This window comes from Artemia franciscana, chromosome 3 (genome assembly GCF_032884065.1).
Source record: "Artemia franciscana chromosome 3, ASM3288406v1, whole genome shotgun sequence".
NCBI classification, from domain to species: domain Eukaryota; kingdom Metazoa; phylum Arthropoda; class Branchiopoda; order Anostraca; family Artemiidae; genus Artemia; species Artemia franciscana.
In genome coordinates, this window is record NC_088865.1 from 33758779 (window position 1) to 33781262 (window position 22484).

Genomic DNA, 22484 nt, shown 5'->3' on the forward strand with positions numbered 1-22484 from the left:
GTTGTACCTTGGGGAATATAAAGTGTATATAGGAGAGCAATCGTAAAAGTATCGGCGTTGGATTGATAATCAGAAGTTCTAGTGCCCATTTTTAGATTTAGAGTGATTGGAGGGTGGAAACCTCCCCCCCACACACACCTCATATTTTCTCAAAATGTGTGTGACTGAAATTGTGAGATGGTCTTTTGTTTTCGTGGAAAGAGCTAATTCGATCGGAAATTGAAAGGGTTGGTGCCCCTTTTAATAGTCGAAAATGATTGGAGGGCAACTAACCCCACGCCCACCATTTCCCCAAACACAACTAATCAAAATTTTGAGATAGCCATTTTGATTAACGTAATTGAAAGGTCCAGAAATTATGGGTTTGGGTATGACAACCCCCCCCCCCCATAGCCCTCAAGACATGGGTTGCAAGTTATGCCCTGGGGATATATAAGGTTTATATAGAAAGGGTGATCGTGTAAACTTTGGAGGGGGCTCTTTGGATTGGTAATAAGAAGCTCTAGTGTCCTTTATAAGATTGAGAGTGATCGAAAGATGGGCATCCCCCCCCCCACACGCATCTTATTTTTCCAAAATGCTTCTGATATAAATTTTGAGATGGCCGTTTGTTGTCGTAGAAACTTCGAAAAAGGCTACTTTGATTGGAAATTTTGGGGCAACTAACCGCCCTCCCACGCCTATTATTTTCCCAAACACAGCCAATCAAAATATTGAGATAGCCACTTTGTTCGACGTAGTTGAAAGTTCTGGAAATTATTTCTTTAAGGATAACAACCCCTTCCCACCCCCCCCCCCCTCCACAATCGTCAGAGCAAGGCTTGTAAGTTACACCCTGGGGGTATATAGGGTGCCCTGTTTAAGATTCAGACTGATCGGAAGGTGGATCCCCCCCCCCCACATCTCGTATTTTCCGGAAATGTATCTAATAGAATTTTCGAGATGACCATTTGTTCTCTTAGAAACTCCGAAAAGAGCTCATCTGATTCGAAATTGAAAGGACTAGTGCCCTTTTTAATAGTAGAAATGTCATTGGAGGGTAACTAACATATTTTTCCAAAATGCATCTGATAGAAACTTGAGATTGCCATTTTTTATCGTAGAGACTTCGAAAAGAGCTCATTCGATAGGAAATTGAAAGGGCTAATGCCCTTTTTAATAGTCGAAAGTGATTGGAGGGCAACTAATCCCCCTCCTAAACCCACTATTTCCCTAAAACATCCAATCAAAAATTTTAGATGGCCATTTTGTTCAATTTAATCGAAAGGTGGGTATGAGGATGACAACCCCCCATAGCCCTTAGGGCAAGGGTTGTAATTTATGCCCTGGGGGCATATAAGGTTTTTATAGAAAGCTCGATCGTATAAACTTCGGAGGAGGCTCATTCAATTGGTAATTAGAAGCTCTAGTGCCCTTTTTAAGATTGAGAGTAATCAAAGGGTGGACACCCCTCCACCCCCCCACACACACACACCTCTTATTTTCCCGAAATGCTGGTTATAGAAATTTTGAGATGCCCATTTGTTGTCGTAGGTACTTCGAAAAAAGCTCATTCGATTGGATTATTGGGGGTAACTAACCCCCCTTCCACGCCCATCATTTCCCCAAACACATCCAATCAAAATTTTGAGATAGTCACTTTGTTCAACGTAGTTGTAACGCCCGGAAATTGGGTCTTAACACCACCACCCCCCACAGTCCCCCCATATCTTGTATTTCCCAAAATGAATCAAATTGAATTTTTGAGATGACCGATTGTTGTCTTGGAAACTTCGAAAAGAGCTTATTTGATTGAAAAAAGAAATGATTAGTGCCCTTTTTAATATTCGAAAGTTGTTGAAGGGTAACTAACCTTCCTTCCACGCCCACCATTTCCCCGGACACATCTATTCAAAGTTTTGAGATATCCACTTTTTTCATCGTAATTAAAAAGTCCAGAAATTATACGCTTGAGGATAAAAACCCCTCCTCTTCATAGCCCTCAGAACAAGGGTTTTAGTCATGCCCTGGGGATATATCAGGCTTATATAGAAAAGGTGATCGTATTAACTTCAGAGGGGCTCATTGGATGGGAAATAGGGATTTTTAGTGCTCTTTTTAAGATTTAGAGTGATCGGAGGGTGGATACCCCCCTCCACACCTCCCGCTTTTCCAAAATGTATCTGATACAAGTTTTGAGATGGCCATTTGTTGTCGTAGAAACTTCAAGAAGAGCTTATTCAATTGAAACTGAAAGGGCTAGTGCCCTTTTTAATAGTCGAAAGTGACTAAAGGGCAACAAACCCCTCCTCCCCCGCCCACCATTTCTCCAAACACATACAATTCAAATTTTTAGATAGCTATTTTGTTCAACGTATTTGGTAGGTCCGGAAATTATGTCTTTGAGGCTGACAACCTCCCCCAGGCTCTCAGGGCAACGGTTGTAAATTATGCCTTAAGTAGAAAGGGCGATCGTAAAAATTCTGGTGGAGGTTTGTTGGATTGGTGATAAGAAATTCTAGTGTCCTTTTAAGATTCAGCGTGATAGGGTAAAACCCCTCCCCCCCACACCTCTTATTTTCTCGAAATGTATGAGATAGAAATTTTGAGATGACCTTTTCTTGTCGCAGAAACTTCGAAAAGAGCTCATTCGATTGGAAATTGAAAGGACTAGTGCCCTCTTCAATAGTTGAAAGTAATTCGAGGGCAACTAACCTCCCTCCCACGCCCACCATTTCCCCAAACACATCCAATCAAAATTTGAGATAGCCATTTTGTTCAACGTAATTGAGTGGTCCGGGAATTTTGTCTCTGAGGATGATAACCCCCCTCCCTAGGCTCTCAGGACAAAGGTCGTAAGTTATGCCTTGGGGCTTATAAGGTATATATATAGAAAGGGCGATAGTACGAAACTTTAGAGGTTGCTCGTTAGATTGGTAATCAGAAGCTTTAGTGCCCTTTTTAAGATTCAGAGTGATCGGATGGTGGATAAACCCCCCCTACACCCTGTATTTTTCTGAAATGTATCTGATAGAAATTGTGATATTGCCATTTGTTATTGTAGAAACTTTGAAAAGAGCTCATTCGATTGGAAATTGAAAGGACTTGTGCCCTTTTTAATAGTCGAAAGTGTTTGGAGGGCATCTAACCCCCCTCTCATGCCCACCATTTCCCAAACATATCCACTCAAAATTTTGATGTAGCCATTCTGTTCAACGTAATTGAAAGGTCCAGAAATTATGTCTATGAGGATGACAACCCCCCTCCATAGCCTTCAGGGAAAGGGTTTTAAGTTATGCCCCTGGGGGCAAATAAGGTTTATATAAAAAGGGTGATCCCTTTCTTTAATGTCCTTTTTAAGATTGAGAGTGTTCAAAGGGTGTATACCCCCCATACACCTCTTATTTTCCCGAAATGCTTCTGATAGAAATTTTGAGAAGGCCACTTGTTGTCGTAGAAACTTCGAAAAAGGCTCATTCGATTGGAAATTGGGAGGATAACTAACCCCCTCCCACGCGTATCATTTCCCCGAACAAATCCAATCAAAATTTTGAGATTGCCATTTTGTTCAACTTAGTTGAAAGGTCCGGAATTATGTCTTTGATAATAATAAGCCCCCCCCCCCCACACACACACACACAGCCCTCAGGGCAAGGGTTGTAAGTCATGACCTGGCGGTATATAAGGTATAGAGAGAAAGAGTGATCGTATAAACTTTGGAAGGGCTCATTGGATGAATAATCAGAGGTTCTAGTGCCCTTTTTAAGATTTAGAGTAATCGGAGGGTGGATACCCCCCCACACACCTTGTACTTTCCCGAAAAGCATCTGATAGCATTTTTGAGATGACCATTTGTTGTCTTAGAAATTTAGAAAAGAGCTCATTTGATTGGAAATTGAAAGGGTTACTGTCCTTTTTAATAGTCGAAAGTGATTGGCGAGTAGCTAACCCCACTCCCACGCCCACCATTCCCCCAGACACATCCATTCAAAATTTTTAGAAAGCCATTTTGTTCAACGCAGTTGAAAGGTCCAGAAACTTTATCTTTGAGGAAAACAAACCCACAGCCCTCAGGACAAGGGTTGTAAATTATGCCCTGTGGGCATAGGCTATCAGGTTTATGTAGGAAGGATGATCATATAAACTTCAGAATGACTCAGTGGATGGGTAATGTCGGCTAGTGCACTTTTTAATAGTTGAAAGTGCTTTGAAGGGAAACTAACCTCCCTCCCACGTGCACCATTTCCCAAGCCACATCCATTCAAAATTTTGAGATAGCCATTTTATTCAGCGTAATTGAAAGGTCTGAATATTGTGTCTTTGAGGATAACAACCCTCCCCCCATAGCCCTCAAGACCAGGGTTGTAAGTTATGCCCTGGGGGCCTATCAGGTTTATACACAAAGGGTGATGTATAAACTTCGGAGCTCATTGGATTGGTAATCAGAAGTTCTATTGCTCTTTTTAAGATTTAGGGTGGTCGAAGGGTGGACACCCCCCCCACACTTTGTATTGTCTCGAAATGTATCTGGTAGAAATTTTGAGATGGCCATTTGTTGTCGTAAAAACTTCAAAAAAGACTCATCTGATTGTAAATTGAAAGGGCGAATGCCCTTTTTATTAGTCAAAAGTGATTGTAGGGCAACAATCACCCTGCGCTCATTAACTCAAAGCGCATGTAATCAAAATTTTGAATTAGTAATTTTGTTCAGCGTAGTTGAAAAGTCTGGAAATTATGTCTTTGAAGATGACAAACCCCCAACAGCCCTCAACGTAAGGGTTGTAAGTTGTGCACCGAGGGCATATAAGGTTAATTTGGAAAGGGTAGTGGCAAAACTCTGGACAGGGCTACTTCAATTGAAAATCAGATATTTTAGTGCCCTTTTTATGACTCAGAGTGATCGAAGGACAGTCGCCCCCCCAGGTTCTATTTTCCAAAAATGCGTCCAATAGGATTTTTTAGATTGCCATTTGTTCAAAAATAGTCCAAAGATCGTATAATAAGGTCTTTGGAGTTGGAAGAATCCCCCAGAGACTGGTGGTAAGGGTTGTAAGTTATGCCCCAGGGGCATATAAGGTCTTATGAAATGGGTGGTCGTTTGAACTTTTCAAGAACCTCATTTGATCGAAAATGTATAGTTCTACGCTTCTTTTTAAGGGTCAAAAATTATGGATATGAACTAGCCGCCCCTGCACCTGACATTCTCTTTCCCGAAACGCATTCAACTGAAATTGTTAGACAGCCATTTTGTGGCCAATAGTCCAAAAATCACATAACAATGTCTTTAGAGTGGACACAAACCCACAGAGCCCATGAGCAAGGGTCGTAAGTTATACCCTGGGGCATATAAGGGTTTAATGGAAAGCTCGGTCGCATAAGCTTTGGATTAGACGGGGCTCATTTGATTGGAAATCGAAAGTATTAGTGCTCTTTTTAAGAGTCAAAATGGATGAAGGGCAATTAGCTCCCCCCTCCTCCAAGTCTTTTATTTCGCAAAACATATCCGATCGAAATTTTCAGAGACGTATTTTGTTCAGCCTTTTTGAAAGGTCCAGTAATTATGTCTTTGGGGATGTCAACCTCCCCACAGTCTTCAGAACAAGGGCTCTGAGCTAGGCAATTTATCCATTGTTTACACACAGTATGGGTTATGGAGAAAGGTATGCATGTTTTAACTTTTCTTGCAAAGAAGACGAAGGGCATTCAGGTGAGCCTTTCAGAGAATGTTGATGGGAGTGTTGAACTATATCAATACAATATGAAAACAAGGATTGTCAAAAGTGTGTAAAACAGCAATAACTGAGTATATTAATTTGGAAAATTCAAGAAATGATAAGGGATATGATCAAAAAGAAAATATTTGCATGCTACCAATATACTATATCTGTCACCACTACTACTACCATACTACTCTATTTACAGTATTGAGGGGAAATTCAAACGAAATCAAAAGACGCAATGTGCATGTAAATTGTCGAAACAGCGTATCTCAAGAAATGATTTGAGTATTAAGTTGGAACTGCCAGAGAATACTTAAGGGGGAAGATCGTCTCACCAAAAGGAAACGTGTGCCCACTACTGCTAATACTACTGTTACTGTTACATTTACTACTACTAATAATTCTATTGCAAGTAGAAACATAATACATGTTTGAAACTTATTGAGCTATGATGCTAGTAGTATTACCGCTATACAATACTTTTGCTAGCAATATGAGTACTACTAATGTGACTACTATTACAACTATGCCTAAGGGTATGAAGGTGAATTTTTTAAAGGAATTTTGAGGGGGGAAGGTGAACTGAATCACAACACGCTGGTTGTAAGCAGGTTGTCAAAATGGTGTAACAGCAATATCTTAGGAACAGTTTGCTGTGTGAAGTTGAAAATAATAGGGCTTTTTGTGAGGGATGTTGAAATAACCAAAAGAAAATATTTGCATCCGAATGCTACTGGTTTTACTCATACTACTACTACTGTTATTATTATTACTACTTCTGTTACTACTGCTGTCACTAAAGCTTAAGCTACTACAATTAGACTGCTATTAAAAACAGGGGTATTAAGGTGAAAAATTTGGGATAAATAGAGACTGTATGGAAATAATTTGAAACACGCGTTGCACAAACAGGTTGACAAGCGGATGCATCAGAATTGCTTCAGGAATAGTTGATGGTGATGAGCCACAACTTTCAGCGTGTCTTGAAGGGGATGTTGAAGAAACCAAAGGTGTTATGCGCATGCCGCTACTAATGCTGCTGTAACTATTGCGACTGCGCAAGCTAAGGGCATTCAGGTGAAGCTTTTAATGAATATTTAGGCGGATGTTGAAACAAATCAAAACAAACTATGAGCATTGGACTTTCAAAAAGGTGGCAAAGCAGTATCTGAAGAACAACTTATATTATTAAGTTACACCTTTAAGGGTAAGTTGTGATTGAGTTGATCTACCCAGAAGGCACTATGTGTATACTTGTAATACTACCACTACAGTTACTGTAACTATTGACGCTAAGGGTATTAGGTGAAACTTTTAGGGAACGTCTAGGAAAAGTCATCTAAACGAAAAAATTGTGCGCATGCAGGTTTTCAAAAGAGCATATATCAATAATTACCAGAAATGCCATTTAAAAATGTAAAGGAGGTAATTCGATTCAAGATTAAAAGGTCTAGTACCCTTTTTAAGAGTTAAAAGAGATTGGAGGGCAAGAACCCTTTTTCTCAAGCTCATTCATTTTCGAAACAACCCATTCAAAGTTTTGAGACCACCATTTTGTTCGGCATAGTAGAACGACCCAGCAACTATTTCCTTAGGGGTATTGGGCCTGTCAACCCCCTACAATTAAGCAATTGGCCCATTATGCTTTGAAACTAAATTTTGTTTTAAACTAAATCAAAAGGCATTATGTTTATGGTTACCAATAAGACACCTCAGCAATATATCGAGAACAACTGGGGGTATTAAGTTGAAACTTTTGGGGCTACTACTATTAAAACTGCTGCTTTTATGATGTAAATAAATAAAAAGAGTGCAAGTGTATCCAGTTTGTCACAGAGCATAGATCAAATCTTTTGGGAATGATATTAAGTTTTATTTGGATTGAAAATTGTAAAAAAAAAATATCTCCAATATACAAATATCAACTCAAACCATGGATTTTCATAGAAAAAAAACTGAAAAGATATAAAAAAAATTATTGAGTATCTAATAGAAATAGGGCTACCCATCCGAAAGGTGGACTTGCTCTGTTTATTAATCAAGACCTGCATGTTCGTGAACTCGCTGATTTCAGTGATTTATACCAAAAGATGAACTTTGAATTATTGATTTGTTGAACTTACTTCGGGTTATGAGAAGCTCGCACATGTCATTAATTCTTACTTTAAGGACGGAATCTTTACCATTTTTTTCAAGTCGGTGAGGGTTATATCCCTCCATAAAGGTAGCAGCCCCAAGCAGCTTTTGAACTACTGCCCTATCTCTATTTTCTCTGGTTTTTCTAAAAATTATAAAGCGTTGCATCTACAAAAGAGCGATGAATTTTCTGAATTGACTTCATTATCATGAATCAGTTTGGGTTCAGGTCTGGGCAATCTACTGAGCATGCCATACTGGTTTTAATACAATTTCTAGATGATGCAATGGACCTAGACGAAATATCAGCTACAATATTCGTGGATGTGAAAAAAGCACGATTTGTCATCTGATTCTTCTGGGTAAGCTTGACAACTGCAGAATAAGAGGCAATACTCTCTTTGCTCCAGTTTGACATTACTGGTAGGAATCAATTTTTGGATGAAGGTACAGTAAGATCGGTAAAACCCCATGTTCAGGAAAGGTAGCAGTACCGCAAGGCTCAATTCTTGGACAACTTCTGTTTCTAATATATGTCAATGAGTTTATGGACGCAATCGCAGGTGAAGGACCAATTCTACTATTCACAGACGATACAGCTAATTCCGTCACTGGTACAGATGAATTATCGGTCAGAGAAAACATCTGTCATAGTCAAATGAACAACCACATTGCTTTAAATTCATCAAAGACCCATTATATTATTTTTTTTCAACTTTCTCATGCCCTGCTGTGGCTTTCTCAAATATATGTCCATTTTAACGGAGAACTAGTTACCATTACTAGAAAGGAATCTTGCAATTACCTAGGTCTTATTGTTGATGAAAATTTGTCTTTGAAGTTTCAGCTTAATAGTCTAATGATTCAAATAGGAAGGAATGTAGGGTTACAGCGGTATTTAAAATCTTACCTCTCTTTCCCTGCCCTTAGGTGAGTTTATTATTCTTTATTTCATTCTTACTTTAATTAATGTTCCATTACCTATTTAAATAGTTTTAAATCTCGAATTAAGCCCCTTCAGCTTCTTCAAAATAAAACCTTTCGTTCATTAAAAGCACTCCTTCCTTCCCCATCGGCACTCCTTGATAAATCCTCTACTAAGAGTATCTGTAAATTTTTGAGCATACTACCAGTTGATCACGTCCTTCTAGTCCATTGTATCCTTTTTAAAACTTAAACAAATTTAATAATTATTACCATTAGCTCTTGATTCTATCGATATCTCGCTATTTTCTTTTCAGAATAGGTATAGTCTAAGATGACGTCCAGCTAAATTGCCTTGCCCTGGAATTCATACTGAACGATCCAGATTTTATCCAAAAATCAATAATAAAGTTTTGGAACATTTATAATAGTAGTGTAGATTCACATTCTTCTATTTCGATTTCTAAAAATAACGTACAACTGACCCTAATGGATAGTTATTTATTAATATGAAATCATAATTGTCGGTGTTGGTGTTTATCTATATTAAGATTATTATTTTGTTGGGAAGGTCGGCTCTGACTTGAATGTGGTGTCTTATTTTCTTTTTTTATGATTCGTTATTTTTATCGTTTATTGTTATTTATTTTTCATTATTTTAATAATATTATTTTTTTTCTTCGAAGGGTGCCGGTTTTCGAGAATAACTCGCTTTATGGGCACCCTCTTTAAACATTTATCTTTTATGTTGTATAATGTATTACAATAATATGGTGAGTGAAATTAGCTTGAAAATTAAAAGAACTTTAACTTAGTTGTAATAGTAAGAGACGAACCTCAAGGAATCAGGCAGCTAAAGAAAAATATGGCACCTTACCTCAGAAAAGCAACTTTTCAAAGGATGCTTGTATTATGTTGACTTTTAGTTGCTATATACCGTGGTTTATTTTTTACTAGGTTGCAGCTATCTCTACAACCATGATACAAATGAAGCTTACATAATACCGTTTATAATAAACGATGGCGATCCTTTATGTAACATACGCAGAGATACAAATTTTCAAAAAAAATTTATATATTATTTTGTCAAAAGATAAGCGTTTTGCATCATCGTGCATATGACGATTTATTTTAATATTTCAGTTAATAAAGGTTATATTTCATTCTTCACTGTAAAATCTCCTTCAGAATCCTCTGTTAAACAGTTTTCTACGATGTTTCAGCGTCCCGCTAGATGCAGAAAAAAAACAGAAAAAAAAGACACTTTCAATTCATAATATCGTGATTGCAGCCACTTCCCTTGTTTTTCGAGCTAATATATTTTACTTTTTGTTCGAACCAAGGGACTGTAAGTTTCCTTTATAGTTTTCCTTTAATTTTTATTTATATGGGTTTCAGGCAAAGTTGTTCTAATCGTGTACTTTGTGTTTCGATCTGATCTGCTATTTTCAGCAGTTTTGGGATATTAATTTTGTTACTATGGGGCGTGTTCATTTCTTAAAAGATTGGAGCTACCTCTGCAACCCCGACGAGGAAAGCCTTCAAACCATTTACATCCGTTCTTAAGTACGTATTTAACCACTAAGAAGTTTAGTTCGAGTAATAAATACCGATACGTAAGTACAATTTGGTTGAGTACTTGGCACGTATACTTAAATATATTTTCCAGTACTTGGCACAAAAATAGTTTGCATGAAGTGGCCTCTGCTAGCTTTGGAAAATCTTGACAGGTTAAGTAGGCTAGTTGACTTTAGGGTCATAATTTTGTCAAAATTCTGGCAGGAGGGGTAAAGTAAGAAAAAGTAAGAGCCCATTTTCCTTAATCAAGTGAAGATGACCAAGGAAAAAATGAACCGTTTAGTACCATAAAGACAAAGGCATGCTAAAGGAAACTGATTAGCTTCTGTGGATACTTCAAACATATAGGCTTATATTAACTTAATGACAAAATTTTTGATCACCCTAAATTTCAGCTTTGAGAAGCCTGAGTCTGGGAGGTAGTTGCCTCCCTCCGGCCCTATAGCAAATTACGCCATGGTTGATTTTAAGCTGAAAGGCCCAGCGAAGGTCGAGTTTTGGTTTCTTTATTCTCCCTTTCGTTTTAGTACCTACAAAGGCAAGTACGCAGCAGTTTCGAGTCAAACTAAGTCGCCAAACGCTAGATGAGGTTTTGTTATAATTCTACAATTAGCGCGAACTCCTTTGAGTCAAAATATCAATGACGCATTTTAGCATGTATTTCAAAAATTGTGAACGTTGCAAATACATTAAATCTTGTTAGACGTTCAAGGGTCCTAAGAAGATAGAGAAAACTCTATAACCTAGATATAAATTTAAAATGGATGACACGGTTTTCTTGGTTTCAGCTGCTTTAATTCTGGTAGTCACTCTATTTGTCTTGAAATGGTTTTCAGGAAAGACAGGTAGAAATTTTGTCTGAGCTAGGATAATTTTACTTTGATTTCAATAAGAATTTAGGGTTAATTCTAGTTTAGTGACTTCTTAATATTTTGTAAAGGGGTTAGGCTAGGAAATGAAACTTTCAGGGATGGGTCTACAGGCTAAAGTATGCCCTGGGAAGGTATTTTGAAGTACCTACCTCTACTACCTTTCCATCTAGAGGGTCCTGACCTTTAAAAATATGTGTGTTACAAAAGTGAAACCTTGGAAAATAGATCTTGTGCCTGACTGAAGTAGGCTCCAACAAAACTGTTTTCAGCTTCACAAGTTTGCTCAATCCCAATTTATAAGGTTTTAAAGATATGCAAATACATTTCCTAAATTTTGAAAAAAGACATTGATGTGGCTCATAATTCTACTCAAATAACAGGAATTACATTTTCAAAACTAAAGGCAGAGAAAAAGCAACTGGTAACTGAAAATTAAGGTAAAATGTTGTTTTGTCAAAATTTCAAGAGTTGTAGACTGTAGGGCTCTCTAGAGGGAGAAGGAGTGGAGGTGGGTACTTTAAAATACCTTCCTGGGATATACTTTAGCATTTAGACCCATCCCCAAAAGTTTCATTTTCCTAACCCCTTTCTGGGATAGCAAGAAGTCACTAAACTAGAATTTTACCAAATTTAGTGACAAGAATATGACAAAAAGGAATATAAATCTGAAATCTACTAGTGTTTGCATGGGAAAGTGTTTACAAATAGACTTAGCCTACAAAAAGAGGCAGACAAATTAGAGAGAAGATTCTGATAAATTTGGTAGTACTTTATCTAAGGGTTGGTTGACTATCTTATATAGCCTAGTAGTCAAGTTACCTTCAAATGTGCATTAAATTGCACTTTTAAGTAACAAGGTGAAACTGTTCCTTTAGATTTCATGGCAGGTGATAATCTCAACACAACATATAAATAAACACAATGATGATTAGTATTGGCTAGACATTTGTTTTACTCTGTAATTTAATCTGTCATTTGCAGCTACCATCAAGGTGTGTGCCAAGCCTGCACTGGGCATACTCTGATGGTCTACATTTGAAGCTACAGCACAACAGCAACTTAGGATTGAGTATGGCCAGGTGGTTGAGTATGACAAGTTGAAGTATACCACAACTAGTTGAGCTTTGATCAATACCATCTGCTGTATTTGTACACTGATTTTGGAGCTTTACAGTCCAGTTCCATGATTTACTTGATCAATCAGCATCTATACCTTTCTTGAATGTGCAGATTGATAAAGAGGAAAACCACCCCATTTGAAAAGAATGTAGCTCTGCTTCTTCTCAAACTTAATTTTACTTGTAATCCATGACTATGGGAAGTCCTTGTGTTTTGGTTTGATAAAAGTTTATAGACAGTGATTACATTTCCTAGTCTCTTCCTATAAGTATAGGTAAATGCACTCTCTGTTGATAAGGGAGCTTAGTACAACTACTGACAAGTTTTGTTGCTTTCCTTTGTGCTTTTTCTATTGAAGTTTTTTCTCATTTATTGACTGGGCAGGTTACTGTCATGCAGTATTCCAGTTGTGCCTGATTAAACCTTTATATAGTTTAGTAATCATTTTCTTTGATCTGCTGGGTATTGTTCTCTTGATGAGTGATATGTTGGTAAAACTCACAATAGATTATGTATCAAAAGTAAGTATCAGTTACCATCTACAGTGATGCCAAGGTCCAGTCCTTCTGACATTCCAAGAATCCATCAATTTAAATTGTTTATTTCCTTATGAAAACATGGTGTCTTTAGATTGCTAGACCTGAAGTAGATGAGTTTGCACTTATCTGTATTAAATTCAAAAGCTAGGTTGAAGTCCATGTCATAAGCATATCAGGGTCAATTTGGAGAGTGTTACTATTGTCAACATCATGGTGTATTAGACCTATTAGTTTTGAGTCACCAGCAAAGAGGCTGAATTAATTTTTCTGCTGCATCATTAATGTAAATGTTGAAGAGGGTTAGTGCAAGGGCTGTTCCTTAAGTTTTACTGCTCAAGATTTGTGTTGGTTCCAATAAATAGATATGCCTTCCTGGTCCCAAAATAGTAACAGATTGAATATGGTCATTCAGTAACTCAGTAATATATTCAGTGAAAGTTTTCTGCAGCCCTACTGTTTTACATTTAACATTGACATATGTATCACCAGCTTTATCAATGGCTTTGGCTAGTTTGAGAAGTATTGTATCAATAGCATGTTTTTCTCTAATAAGGCTGTAACATAATTGTAGGTATCTAGCAATTTTGTTTACTAAAAAGTTAGCCAAATTCATATTGGCTGTGCTAAATAATCCTATTTAGTGTTAGGTTATTGATAACTGCTGCATTTAGGATTACTTCTATTATATTGCAGATGATCAAGGTCAGGCTTAATGGTTAGTAATTACATGCATTATCTTTACTACCCTTTTTGAAAAGAAAAGTAACATATGCTACTCTCAAATCATTCAGCACTGTTTAAGTTTCTAGTGAACATAGGATAATTTGGGTGAAAGTTTTCTATATAATTGAGGATGTTTCAGTAACCTAGGGTAAATACCATCTGGTCCTTTAGCTTTTCAAGGGTTTAAATTTTCTGCTGTAAAAATTTTATATTTAGGTGGGTTAGGTTGGGGTTCAAGTTGTGCTTTTGTTGAGACAGAGACAAATTGCTGGATTAGAATATCTGCTACTTCTTTTTGATTGGTGGAAAGATGCACCATTTTCATCAATTAAAGGATGATCTTGTGGGTGCCCATAAGGTATGGGCTGAATGGTGCTGTCTTATATTTTTGTCTTGAGATTTCTATTATATGGCATTAGAATTGCCAAATAGACCTGGTAACCCCCCCCTCCTAAAATTCAGCTTATGGACACCCATGGATGAACTGAATGGTGCTCAGATCTATTAGATGATGTGTATTTCCAGAATAAAACTTTCTAGGCAAATGAGACCTTCAGAAATGAATCCAGATCTTAAGTTTATGTCATGGGAAGGTATTTTGAAGAATTTATTTCCAATTTTTTCCCTCTATAAGGTACTGACCTTTGGTGAACTTAGACAGGTTTATGTTATAAAAATAAAAATTTGAGATGTAGACTGGGTCTAAAGCACAAATGAGCCCAAAGCAAAGTGTTTTGAACCTTTTATCTGGGTTAAATATTGATCTCTATGGTTTGAAAGGTCTTAGAAAACATGCAGGCCACCTGATAATCTACCCTTCTTGTTATATTGCTAACAAGTCCATGGGGGGAGTAGGGAGTTCAAACCAGTTACTCTCATGCCAGTAATCTGAAAAGTCATAGGAAGTATTTTTAATGATGCTTCCTTGTCCCATACGGAATATATAAATGACTCATTGACTGTTTACATGGTTTTTGTAAGGGTAGGCCAGTTGAAACAATTCAAGTTTAGTCATATGACATGATAAATTAACTTTTGGAAACCTTTAAACGACTTTATATTCTCCTAATTGATCAGGTGAACATATTCGGCAAAGTAAAATGATCATTTTGGAATCTGAAATTGAGAGTATATCAAGTCAAGATTCAAAAATTCCCTTTTTAGGTGTGATAACCCTCACCACACTTGCTATATTAGAGGCAATCAGCTAGAAGTAGTGGTGGGACTTTCAAGATATGTATGATAATGAGCTGCAATTTCATAGCCTCATGGAAGTCCAGGTACTCAAAGCTAAGCAAGCCCTTGGGCTGTTAATTGTACATTTATTACAAGGAACCCATTTCATAGCCACACACAAGATCAGGTAGCCAAAGCTAGCCAAATCCTTAGGCTTATTAAGAGTGCATTCATTACAAGAACATATGTGTTTCTTATGTGTTCCCCCTAATTCAAGTTTGGAATGGCTGTAGCATCCCTTGCATTACAATGTGAATGCTAATGACTTAGAGAGTGCCCAGAGAAATGCAACAATACTTATCTTCAGCCTGTAAAATTCACTTTATTAACACACAAGTCCTCCCACTGCCCACCCTGAAATATTGAAAAAAGGGGGTTGATGTGATCACAACTCAAAAGCTGCTAAACTTAAGATAATAAAAAAAAATTTCTCCTTCTCAGGCCATACTAGAAGTCACAGCAAAAAACTCCTATCGTCCTGGTCCCAACAAAAAGAGCAGCATAGCTTTACAGCTGCGCCATGGTGGAATGGGTTGACAGAGAAGACAACATAGTCAGCCACCCTAGATTTATTCAAAGATTGGACTGATTTTGACTGGTAGCTGAATTAGAGCTTAACTTTAAATAAAATTGACGCTTCAACACCAGCAGCTTAGGGCTATATCTGGACCCATTAGAGTGTGCAACTATTTTAGTAGGGAAGATTATTTTTGGAAAGAGTATTAAATAAGGGATTTAGTGGTTCCACTGTTATTGTGGTGTTTCCTTCCTTCTCAACAGGAGTTTTCATGTAGGAATACTCAGAAGACAAAAAACATTCTTAAAAACAATTTTTTTTTAGTGATGTTGAAAACAGATTAGACCTGTTTTTTATGCAATTTTCCAAGCCTTAGAAACAGAGGAGTTGAGATGGTTACTTGATGATTCTTTCCCAGAGACAGTCTCTACCACATTCTGTAAACTGTTTGAGCTGTTTTTTATTGATGAATTAATGGAGAAATGTAGCATTCTGCTGTACCAGTTTGGTTTTTGGAATAAAATAGGGTTTGTTGATGCCCTTAGTGTTGTAGGTAATGTCATAATAGAGGCTGAACTGATCCAAGAAGGTCTTGCACTAGCAGCACACGATGTTAGGTGTGTATTTGACTTTTTGGTACATGGGGCAATGCTCTTTCATACTGCAAAAAGAGGTAATCACCCCTCTATTATTTGTACCTTGGGAAATTTATGTTCAATTCTGAAAGTACACATTAAAAATACTGATTTATTTAACTAGCTGGTTTCCAGTTCATCTAACCTAACACACGCTCTACAGAATAGACTTTCTTGCTCCAGTAGCCCACCAAATGATCTGAATAGTTTTGTTTCTGTCAAACAGTTTGTGGTAACGAACTGTAGTAAGGAGCGATCCGGCTCAATAGTAACCAAAACTCTAAAAAATTGAATTTTGATATAAATAGCTACATCAAAAGAATCGCATTTTAATGCTGATTTTAAATATATAAGTTTCATCAAGTTTAGTCTTAGCCATCAAAAGTTACGAGCCTGAAAAAATTTGCCTTATTTAGGAAAATAGGGGGAAACACCCCCTAAAAGTCGTAGGATCTTAACGAAAATGACACCATCAGATTCAGCGTATCAGAGAACCCTACTGTAGAAGTTTCAAGCTCCTATCTACAAAAATGTGGAATTTTGGATTTTTTGCCAGAAGACAAATCACGGGTGCGTGTTTATTTGTTTGTTTTTTTGTTGTTTTTTTTCCCCAGGGGTCATCGTATCGACCAAGTGGTCCTAGAATGTCGCAAGAGGGCTCATTCTAACGGAAATGAAAAGTTCTAGTGCCCTTTTTAAGTGACCAAAAAAATTGGAGGGCATCTAGGCCCCCTCCCACGCTCATTTTTTCCCAAAGTCAACGGATCAAAATTTTGAGATAGCTATTTTGTTTGGCATAGTCGAAAATCTTAATAACTATGTTTTTGGGGATGACTTACTCCCCCACAGTCCCTGGGGGAGGGGTTGCAAGTTACAAACTTCAACCAGTGTTTACATATAATAATGGTTATTGGGAAGTGTACAGACGTTTTCAGGGGGATTTTTTTGGTTTTGGGGGTAGGATTGAGGGAGGGGGCTATGTGGGAGGATCTTTCCTTGGAGAAATATGCCATGGGGGAAAAAAATTCAATGAAAATGGTGCAGGATTTTCTAGCATTACTATAAAAAAAAACAATGAAAAAATAAACATGAAAACGTTTTTTCAAATGAAAGTAAGGAATAGCATTGAAATTTGAAACAAACAGAGATTTTTACGCATATGAAGGGTTCTAAAAATACTTTAGCATAAAGAGCGAGGTATTTAGGAGGAGATAAATACCTCGCTCTTTATGCTAAAATATTTTTAGTGATTTCAACTATTTATTCTACGGCCTATTTGATTCAGGGGTCATTCTTAAAGAATTGGAACAAAACTTACGATTTAGTGTAAAGAGCGAGGTATTAACGAGGATACAAACCCCCTCGTACACATAATAAAAATATAAGAATATAAAAGTTTGTTACGTAAGTTAATTCTTAAGTTACGTATATTTTTTACTAATAAAAACGTTCGTTGAATATTAAAAGTTCTAGTAGCCTTTTTAAGTAACTGAAAAATTGGAGGGCAGCTAGGCCTCCTTCCCCACCCCTTATTTTCAAAATCGTCTGATCAAAACTAAGAGAAAGCCATTTAGCCAAAAAAAAATTAATATACTAATTTCATTTCAATAATTTATGTGCGGAGAGCCAAAATCAAACATGCATTAATTCAAAAACGTTCAGAAATTAAATAAAAAAACTAGTTTTTTTAACTGAAAGTAAGGAGCGACATTAAAACTTAAAACGAACAGAAATTACTCCGTATATGAAATGGGTTGTCCCCTCCGCAGTCCCACGCTCTTTACGCTAAAGTTTTTAGTTGTTTTAAAAAGTAGAATTGTGGCAAAGAGTCAAACTTTAGCGTAAAGAGCGAGGGACTGCGGAGGGGACAACCCATTTCATATACGGAGTAATTTCTGTTCGTTTTATTTTTTAATGTCGCTCCTTACTTTCAGTTAAAAAAACTAGTTTTTTTTATTTAATTTATAAAGGTACGTGTCAAGGTGCTTTTATTTTGACTACTTTTTTTTAACAATGGTGTCCTAGATACTCAATCAAAATGCATATCCTCATGCATTGAAGCAGCCACAAACGCGACACTTGTCTGTTATGCAGATGATGTCTTTAATCTTAGCAGGTCATAGCTGCATATCAAAGAAAACTTCAGCATACTTGAGAGTGAATATTCCAAATTGGGGCTGGAATTTAGCTCTGAGAAATATGAGATTCTTCTATTTAATTGGTGCAGTTTGGGTCTCACACAGTCAGTCCAACTGGGACATCCTTTAGAAAAGCCAGTTAAAAAACTTGTTTACATTAGTCTACCAATTGGCCCATCCCTAAAGCACACCTATCTGCAGCTGGTTTCCCACCTTGAAAAAAAAAAATCTGTTGCATCTTATGCTTCAGTTGTGCAAGATAAAAAACGTTTCAACCGAATAATCTTTGCTAAACTATATAATTTAACAGTACTACCACATTTTCTATACTCAGCACCATTTGGAAGATTTTCTCACCAACAGATAAACTTAAACTCTGTTCAGTTTATTTCAAATTTGTAAAATGTTTCCTTCATTTGTCTCCATGGACCCGAAATTCAGTACTAATCCGTAACTATAAAATAGCGTATTTTGAAACAGGATCCTATCATCAGTTTTCATCCATGGTGTCCCCTTCTTATACAGTGATACTTAAAGTTGTATGTATTAAAAGCTGCTCAGTGTCTTATAGATGTTATTTATTAATTGTCCTGATAGTTGTGATGTCTCTCTTTTTTCCTTCTCTTACTCCTTTTTTTGTTGTTTTCTCTATGTATTCCGTCTGTGTGGACCTCCTATTGTATGAGGTAGAGATAGATAAATATAGATTTAGGCTCAAAATTTATTCCTATAAATTGTAGTGTTTATACTCAACTACTTCCCAAAATAGCAAAAAGCTCCCCATCTAGATTTTTTGTAGAATTTTATCCAATATTTGCAGCAATGTTCTCTGTTTACCTAGAGTCGTTTAATTTTGACATTGTATGGTCATTTCAAGAAACCTACTATGTGCTCTTTATTTGCTTATCCTAAGAAAGAAGGATACCTTAATTACTATTATGCTAAACTCTTGAAATTGAGATCATGATTTAAAGATACAGAAATTTGATAAACTTGTTGAATGTTACCTTAATTCTCTTCGCTGAAATGTAGACATACTATTTGTAATTCAGTTCTTGTCCAAAATACTAGGCTATAATTGCTACTGTTGCAATTGCATTGTAGTCCCCCTCCCTCATGCCTGTATGTAGCCCTAGACTACATAAGATAACAGAAGTTCGCAGTTTTGTTTCTTTAAAATTTACATCATGACCCAGCTATTAATAAGAAACAACCACAATAAATAATGTAACCCAACATGGTTTTTCCTTAGGTATTGCGTTGGTGGGCTTAATTTTCAGTTATGCAGGTAGCAATTATTATATTTTGTATTTGGAGAGTGTTAAATGGCATCTTTTATTTTACCTAATGATTTAGTTGAACATACAAAATATATATATATATACTAGCTGTTGGAGTGGCGCTTCGCGCCACCCCAACACCTAGTTGGTGGGGGTGCTTCGCGCCCCTCCAAGGCCCCCCGCGCGCTTAAGTCGTTACGTGCCATATTAGTTACGCGCCATTGTAGTTGTGTCCCTATGTCCCACCTGTGAATATACATAGAGATATATATATATATATATATATATATATATATATATATATATATATATATATATATATATATATATATATGTTTTTAACTACGTAAAACTTGCGAATATACAACATTCTTTGCTGTCCCATTGTCTGTGCATATAAATAGATTGTCAGGTTTACCGACTCTTGAACATGCAACATATAATGGTCAATGGGAAAACAATCCGTATTCAGATCTATACCTCATGATTCTAATGATTGCCCTTGAGCTTTGTTGATGGTGATTGCTAATCGACCATTCCCTGAGTCGCCATCGTCATTTATATATCCCCCTGTGCACCCCGGCGTCCCCTTTGTAGTTATGTCCCTGTGTCCCGGTCGTCATTTATCTTCCCTGTGTCCCGGTCGTCATTTGTGTCCCGGTGTCCCAGTCTCTGATTTCTCTTTGTGTGTCCCGGGCGTCATTTATATTCCTTGTGTCCCGGTGTCCCGGTCGTCATTTATATCCCCCTGTGCCCCCCGGCGTCCCCGTTGTAGTTGTGTCATTTATATTCCCTGTGTCCCGGTTATCATCCAGGTATACATTCGTTTTTGAATTGGTATATGATGAAATAAATTTTTAATTTTTTCCCTTTTTTTCCTTTTAGTTTTTTTTTATTGGTTTTGACCTTTTTTTAGGTTTTTTAGTTTTTTTCTTTTTTCTTTTTAGTTTTTTTTGAAGTTTTTATCTTTTTAGTTTTTTTATTTTTATTTATATTTTTTTAGTTTTCTTTTTCTCCTTTATTTTTCAGTTTTTTTCCTTTTTTTAGTTTTTTTTTCTTTTTAGTTCTTTTAGTTTTTACCTTTTTTAGTTTTTTTTAGTTTTTTAGATGAAAATTTTTTTAGTTTTATTCCCTTTTTTCTTTTCAGTTTTTTATTGGTTTTTACCTTTTTTTTAGCTTTTTTAGTTTTTGGACCTTTATTCTCCGTTCTGACACCCTCTCTCACCGAGTGACTACTCCAGCATGTTCATTTTGGTGTTTTAAATGGTATATTATTAACCAAATTAATGTGTTTTACAATATACTAAGCATCGTCATAACAAAAATGACGACAACTAATTTCATGACGTCAGTCAACACAGAAATTAAGTTCTGAAATTAAGTCATGAAATTAGTTGCCGTCATTTTTGCTTTGACGGTGACGTCATTCAAGTTATATAAGACATATGTTCACGTAGAAATCTATTAATGTTTAAGTTTACAATGACTGATGAAGATGCTCAAAGAGTCTATGCCAAAAAACTTGCTGCTGATAGAGAAAGTCAGAAAAGAAAGCGTGCCGAGGAACTATCAGCAGCAAGTTTTTTGGCATAGACTCTTTGAGCATCTTCATCAGTCATTGTAAACTTAAACATTAATAGATTTCTACGTGAACATATGTCTTATATAACTTGAATGACGTCACCGTCAAAGCAAAAATGACGACAACTAATTTCATGACGTCAGCCGACACAGAAACATGACGTCACCTCACAACTAATTTCATGACGTCAGCCGACACAGAAACATGACGTCACCTGATCCACAGATCCACAAACAGACAACTTATTTTTATATATATAGATATATATACCAAAATTTGATGCGATTTCGATTAATGACAAAATATGCCCACTATTCTTCTTTCCATATATATGAACCTACTGACCTCATATCCCCTTTAAGGATGCTGATTTCTTATAACGTTTGAAATTAATTTTTGCAAAGGGAGTGTAGCTTTCAGAAGTAGACTTACAGCCTAAGGAAGAGTCAGATAAGATTACTCCTTCCCTACTTTTAGGGTAAATCATTGTATTTTGAATGTGGTTACATTCCAGACACAAGTAGATAAGATAACATATATTAATTAATGAGAACTCCAGAAGCAGAACTACATAAATTTTTCAGAGAGGTGATTAATTTTGTAACTAAAAGGTGAATACAACATTTGATTCCCTGTTCAATGCTCTTCCCAAATATAAGGTTGCTACTGTTGCAATTGTTCCTCAACTGTACTCCTAGTGCCTGGACATAGCACTAGGCAATATATAAAAGCTTGAGGATTGTTTTTAGATTGGTAATGTTTGGCATTTACACCCAAGTATTGATGAGAAATAAGTAGAGAAATAATGAAAATAAAACAAAATAAAAAAACAAACGAAATACTCGAAATTATATGTTTGGAGCTAATTGAGAGATATGCTCTTAAAGGATGTTTTTTAAATAGTAATAGTCCATAGGAAAATTCAGTTATACACAAAAATAAAGATTAAGACTGAATATTATGGATAAAGGAGACACAGGACATTACCTAGCTATGTTAAAAGGGCACGATGTATGGAATTTCTTCTTAAGAAGTAACTATTTTAATGTATTTCTTGGTTTATTCTCATCAGCAAAGCTTCGCTAGACAGATTTTTATAAGTCTTATCAGTTTAATCTAAGTTTTATTGCCTCTTTTGAAAGATATTTTGAAAGAAAGAAAGATCTTTTGGAAATATTGCTTTATCATTTACGTTATATTCAGTTAAAATACTAATTTAGATGCAAAAAAAAAGAATTTTCTTGAAATTATTTCTTAAATTTAGAAAAATAGACACAAGCCCAAATGAATGACAGTTTTTGCCTAAGTTAAGACTTGATTTCTATAATAGATTAAATTGGACAAAACTTGGATTACACTAAAAACTGCAATAAAAATCTGTTGAATAAAGTTCTGATGATGAAAATGAAATAGTAATTTGGTTGTATAGTAATTGTTTTGAAGGAGAATATTACTATAATACTATCATAATCTCCACTTTAATAGTCAACCGCTATTCAAAAAATC

At 36.3% G+C, this 22484-nt stretch overlaps 1 protein-coding gene across 1 annotated transcript in view; it reads left to right on the forward strand.

Annotated features, from left to right (window-relative positions):
* The first annotated feature begins 10999 nt into the window (after positions 1-10999).
* The window catches only part of LOC136025201 (DDRGK domain-containing protein 1-like), a 135436-nt gene continuing 123951 nt past the window's right edge, over positions 11000-22484 (forward strand). The window contains exon 1 of the mRNA XM_065701001.1: positions 11000-11182. Within this exon, the coding sequence (XP_065557073.1) occupies positions 11098-11182 (85 nt within the window). The 5' untranslated portion in view covers positions 11000-11097. The remainder of the gene's footprint in view (positions 11183-22484) is intronic.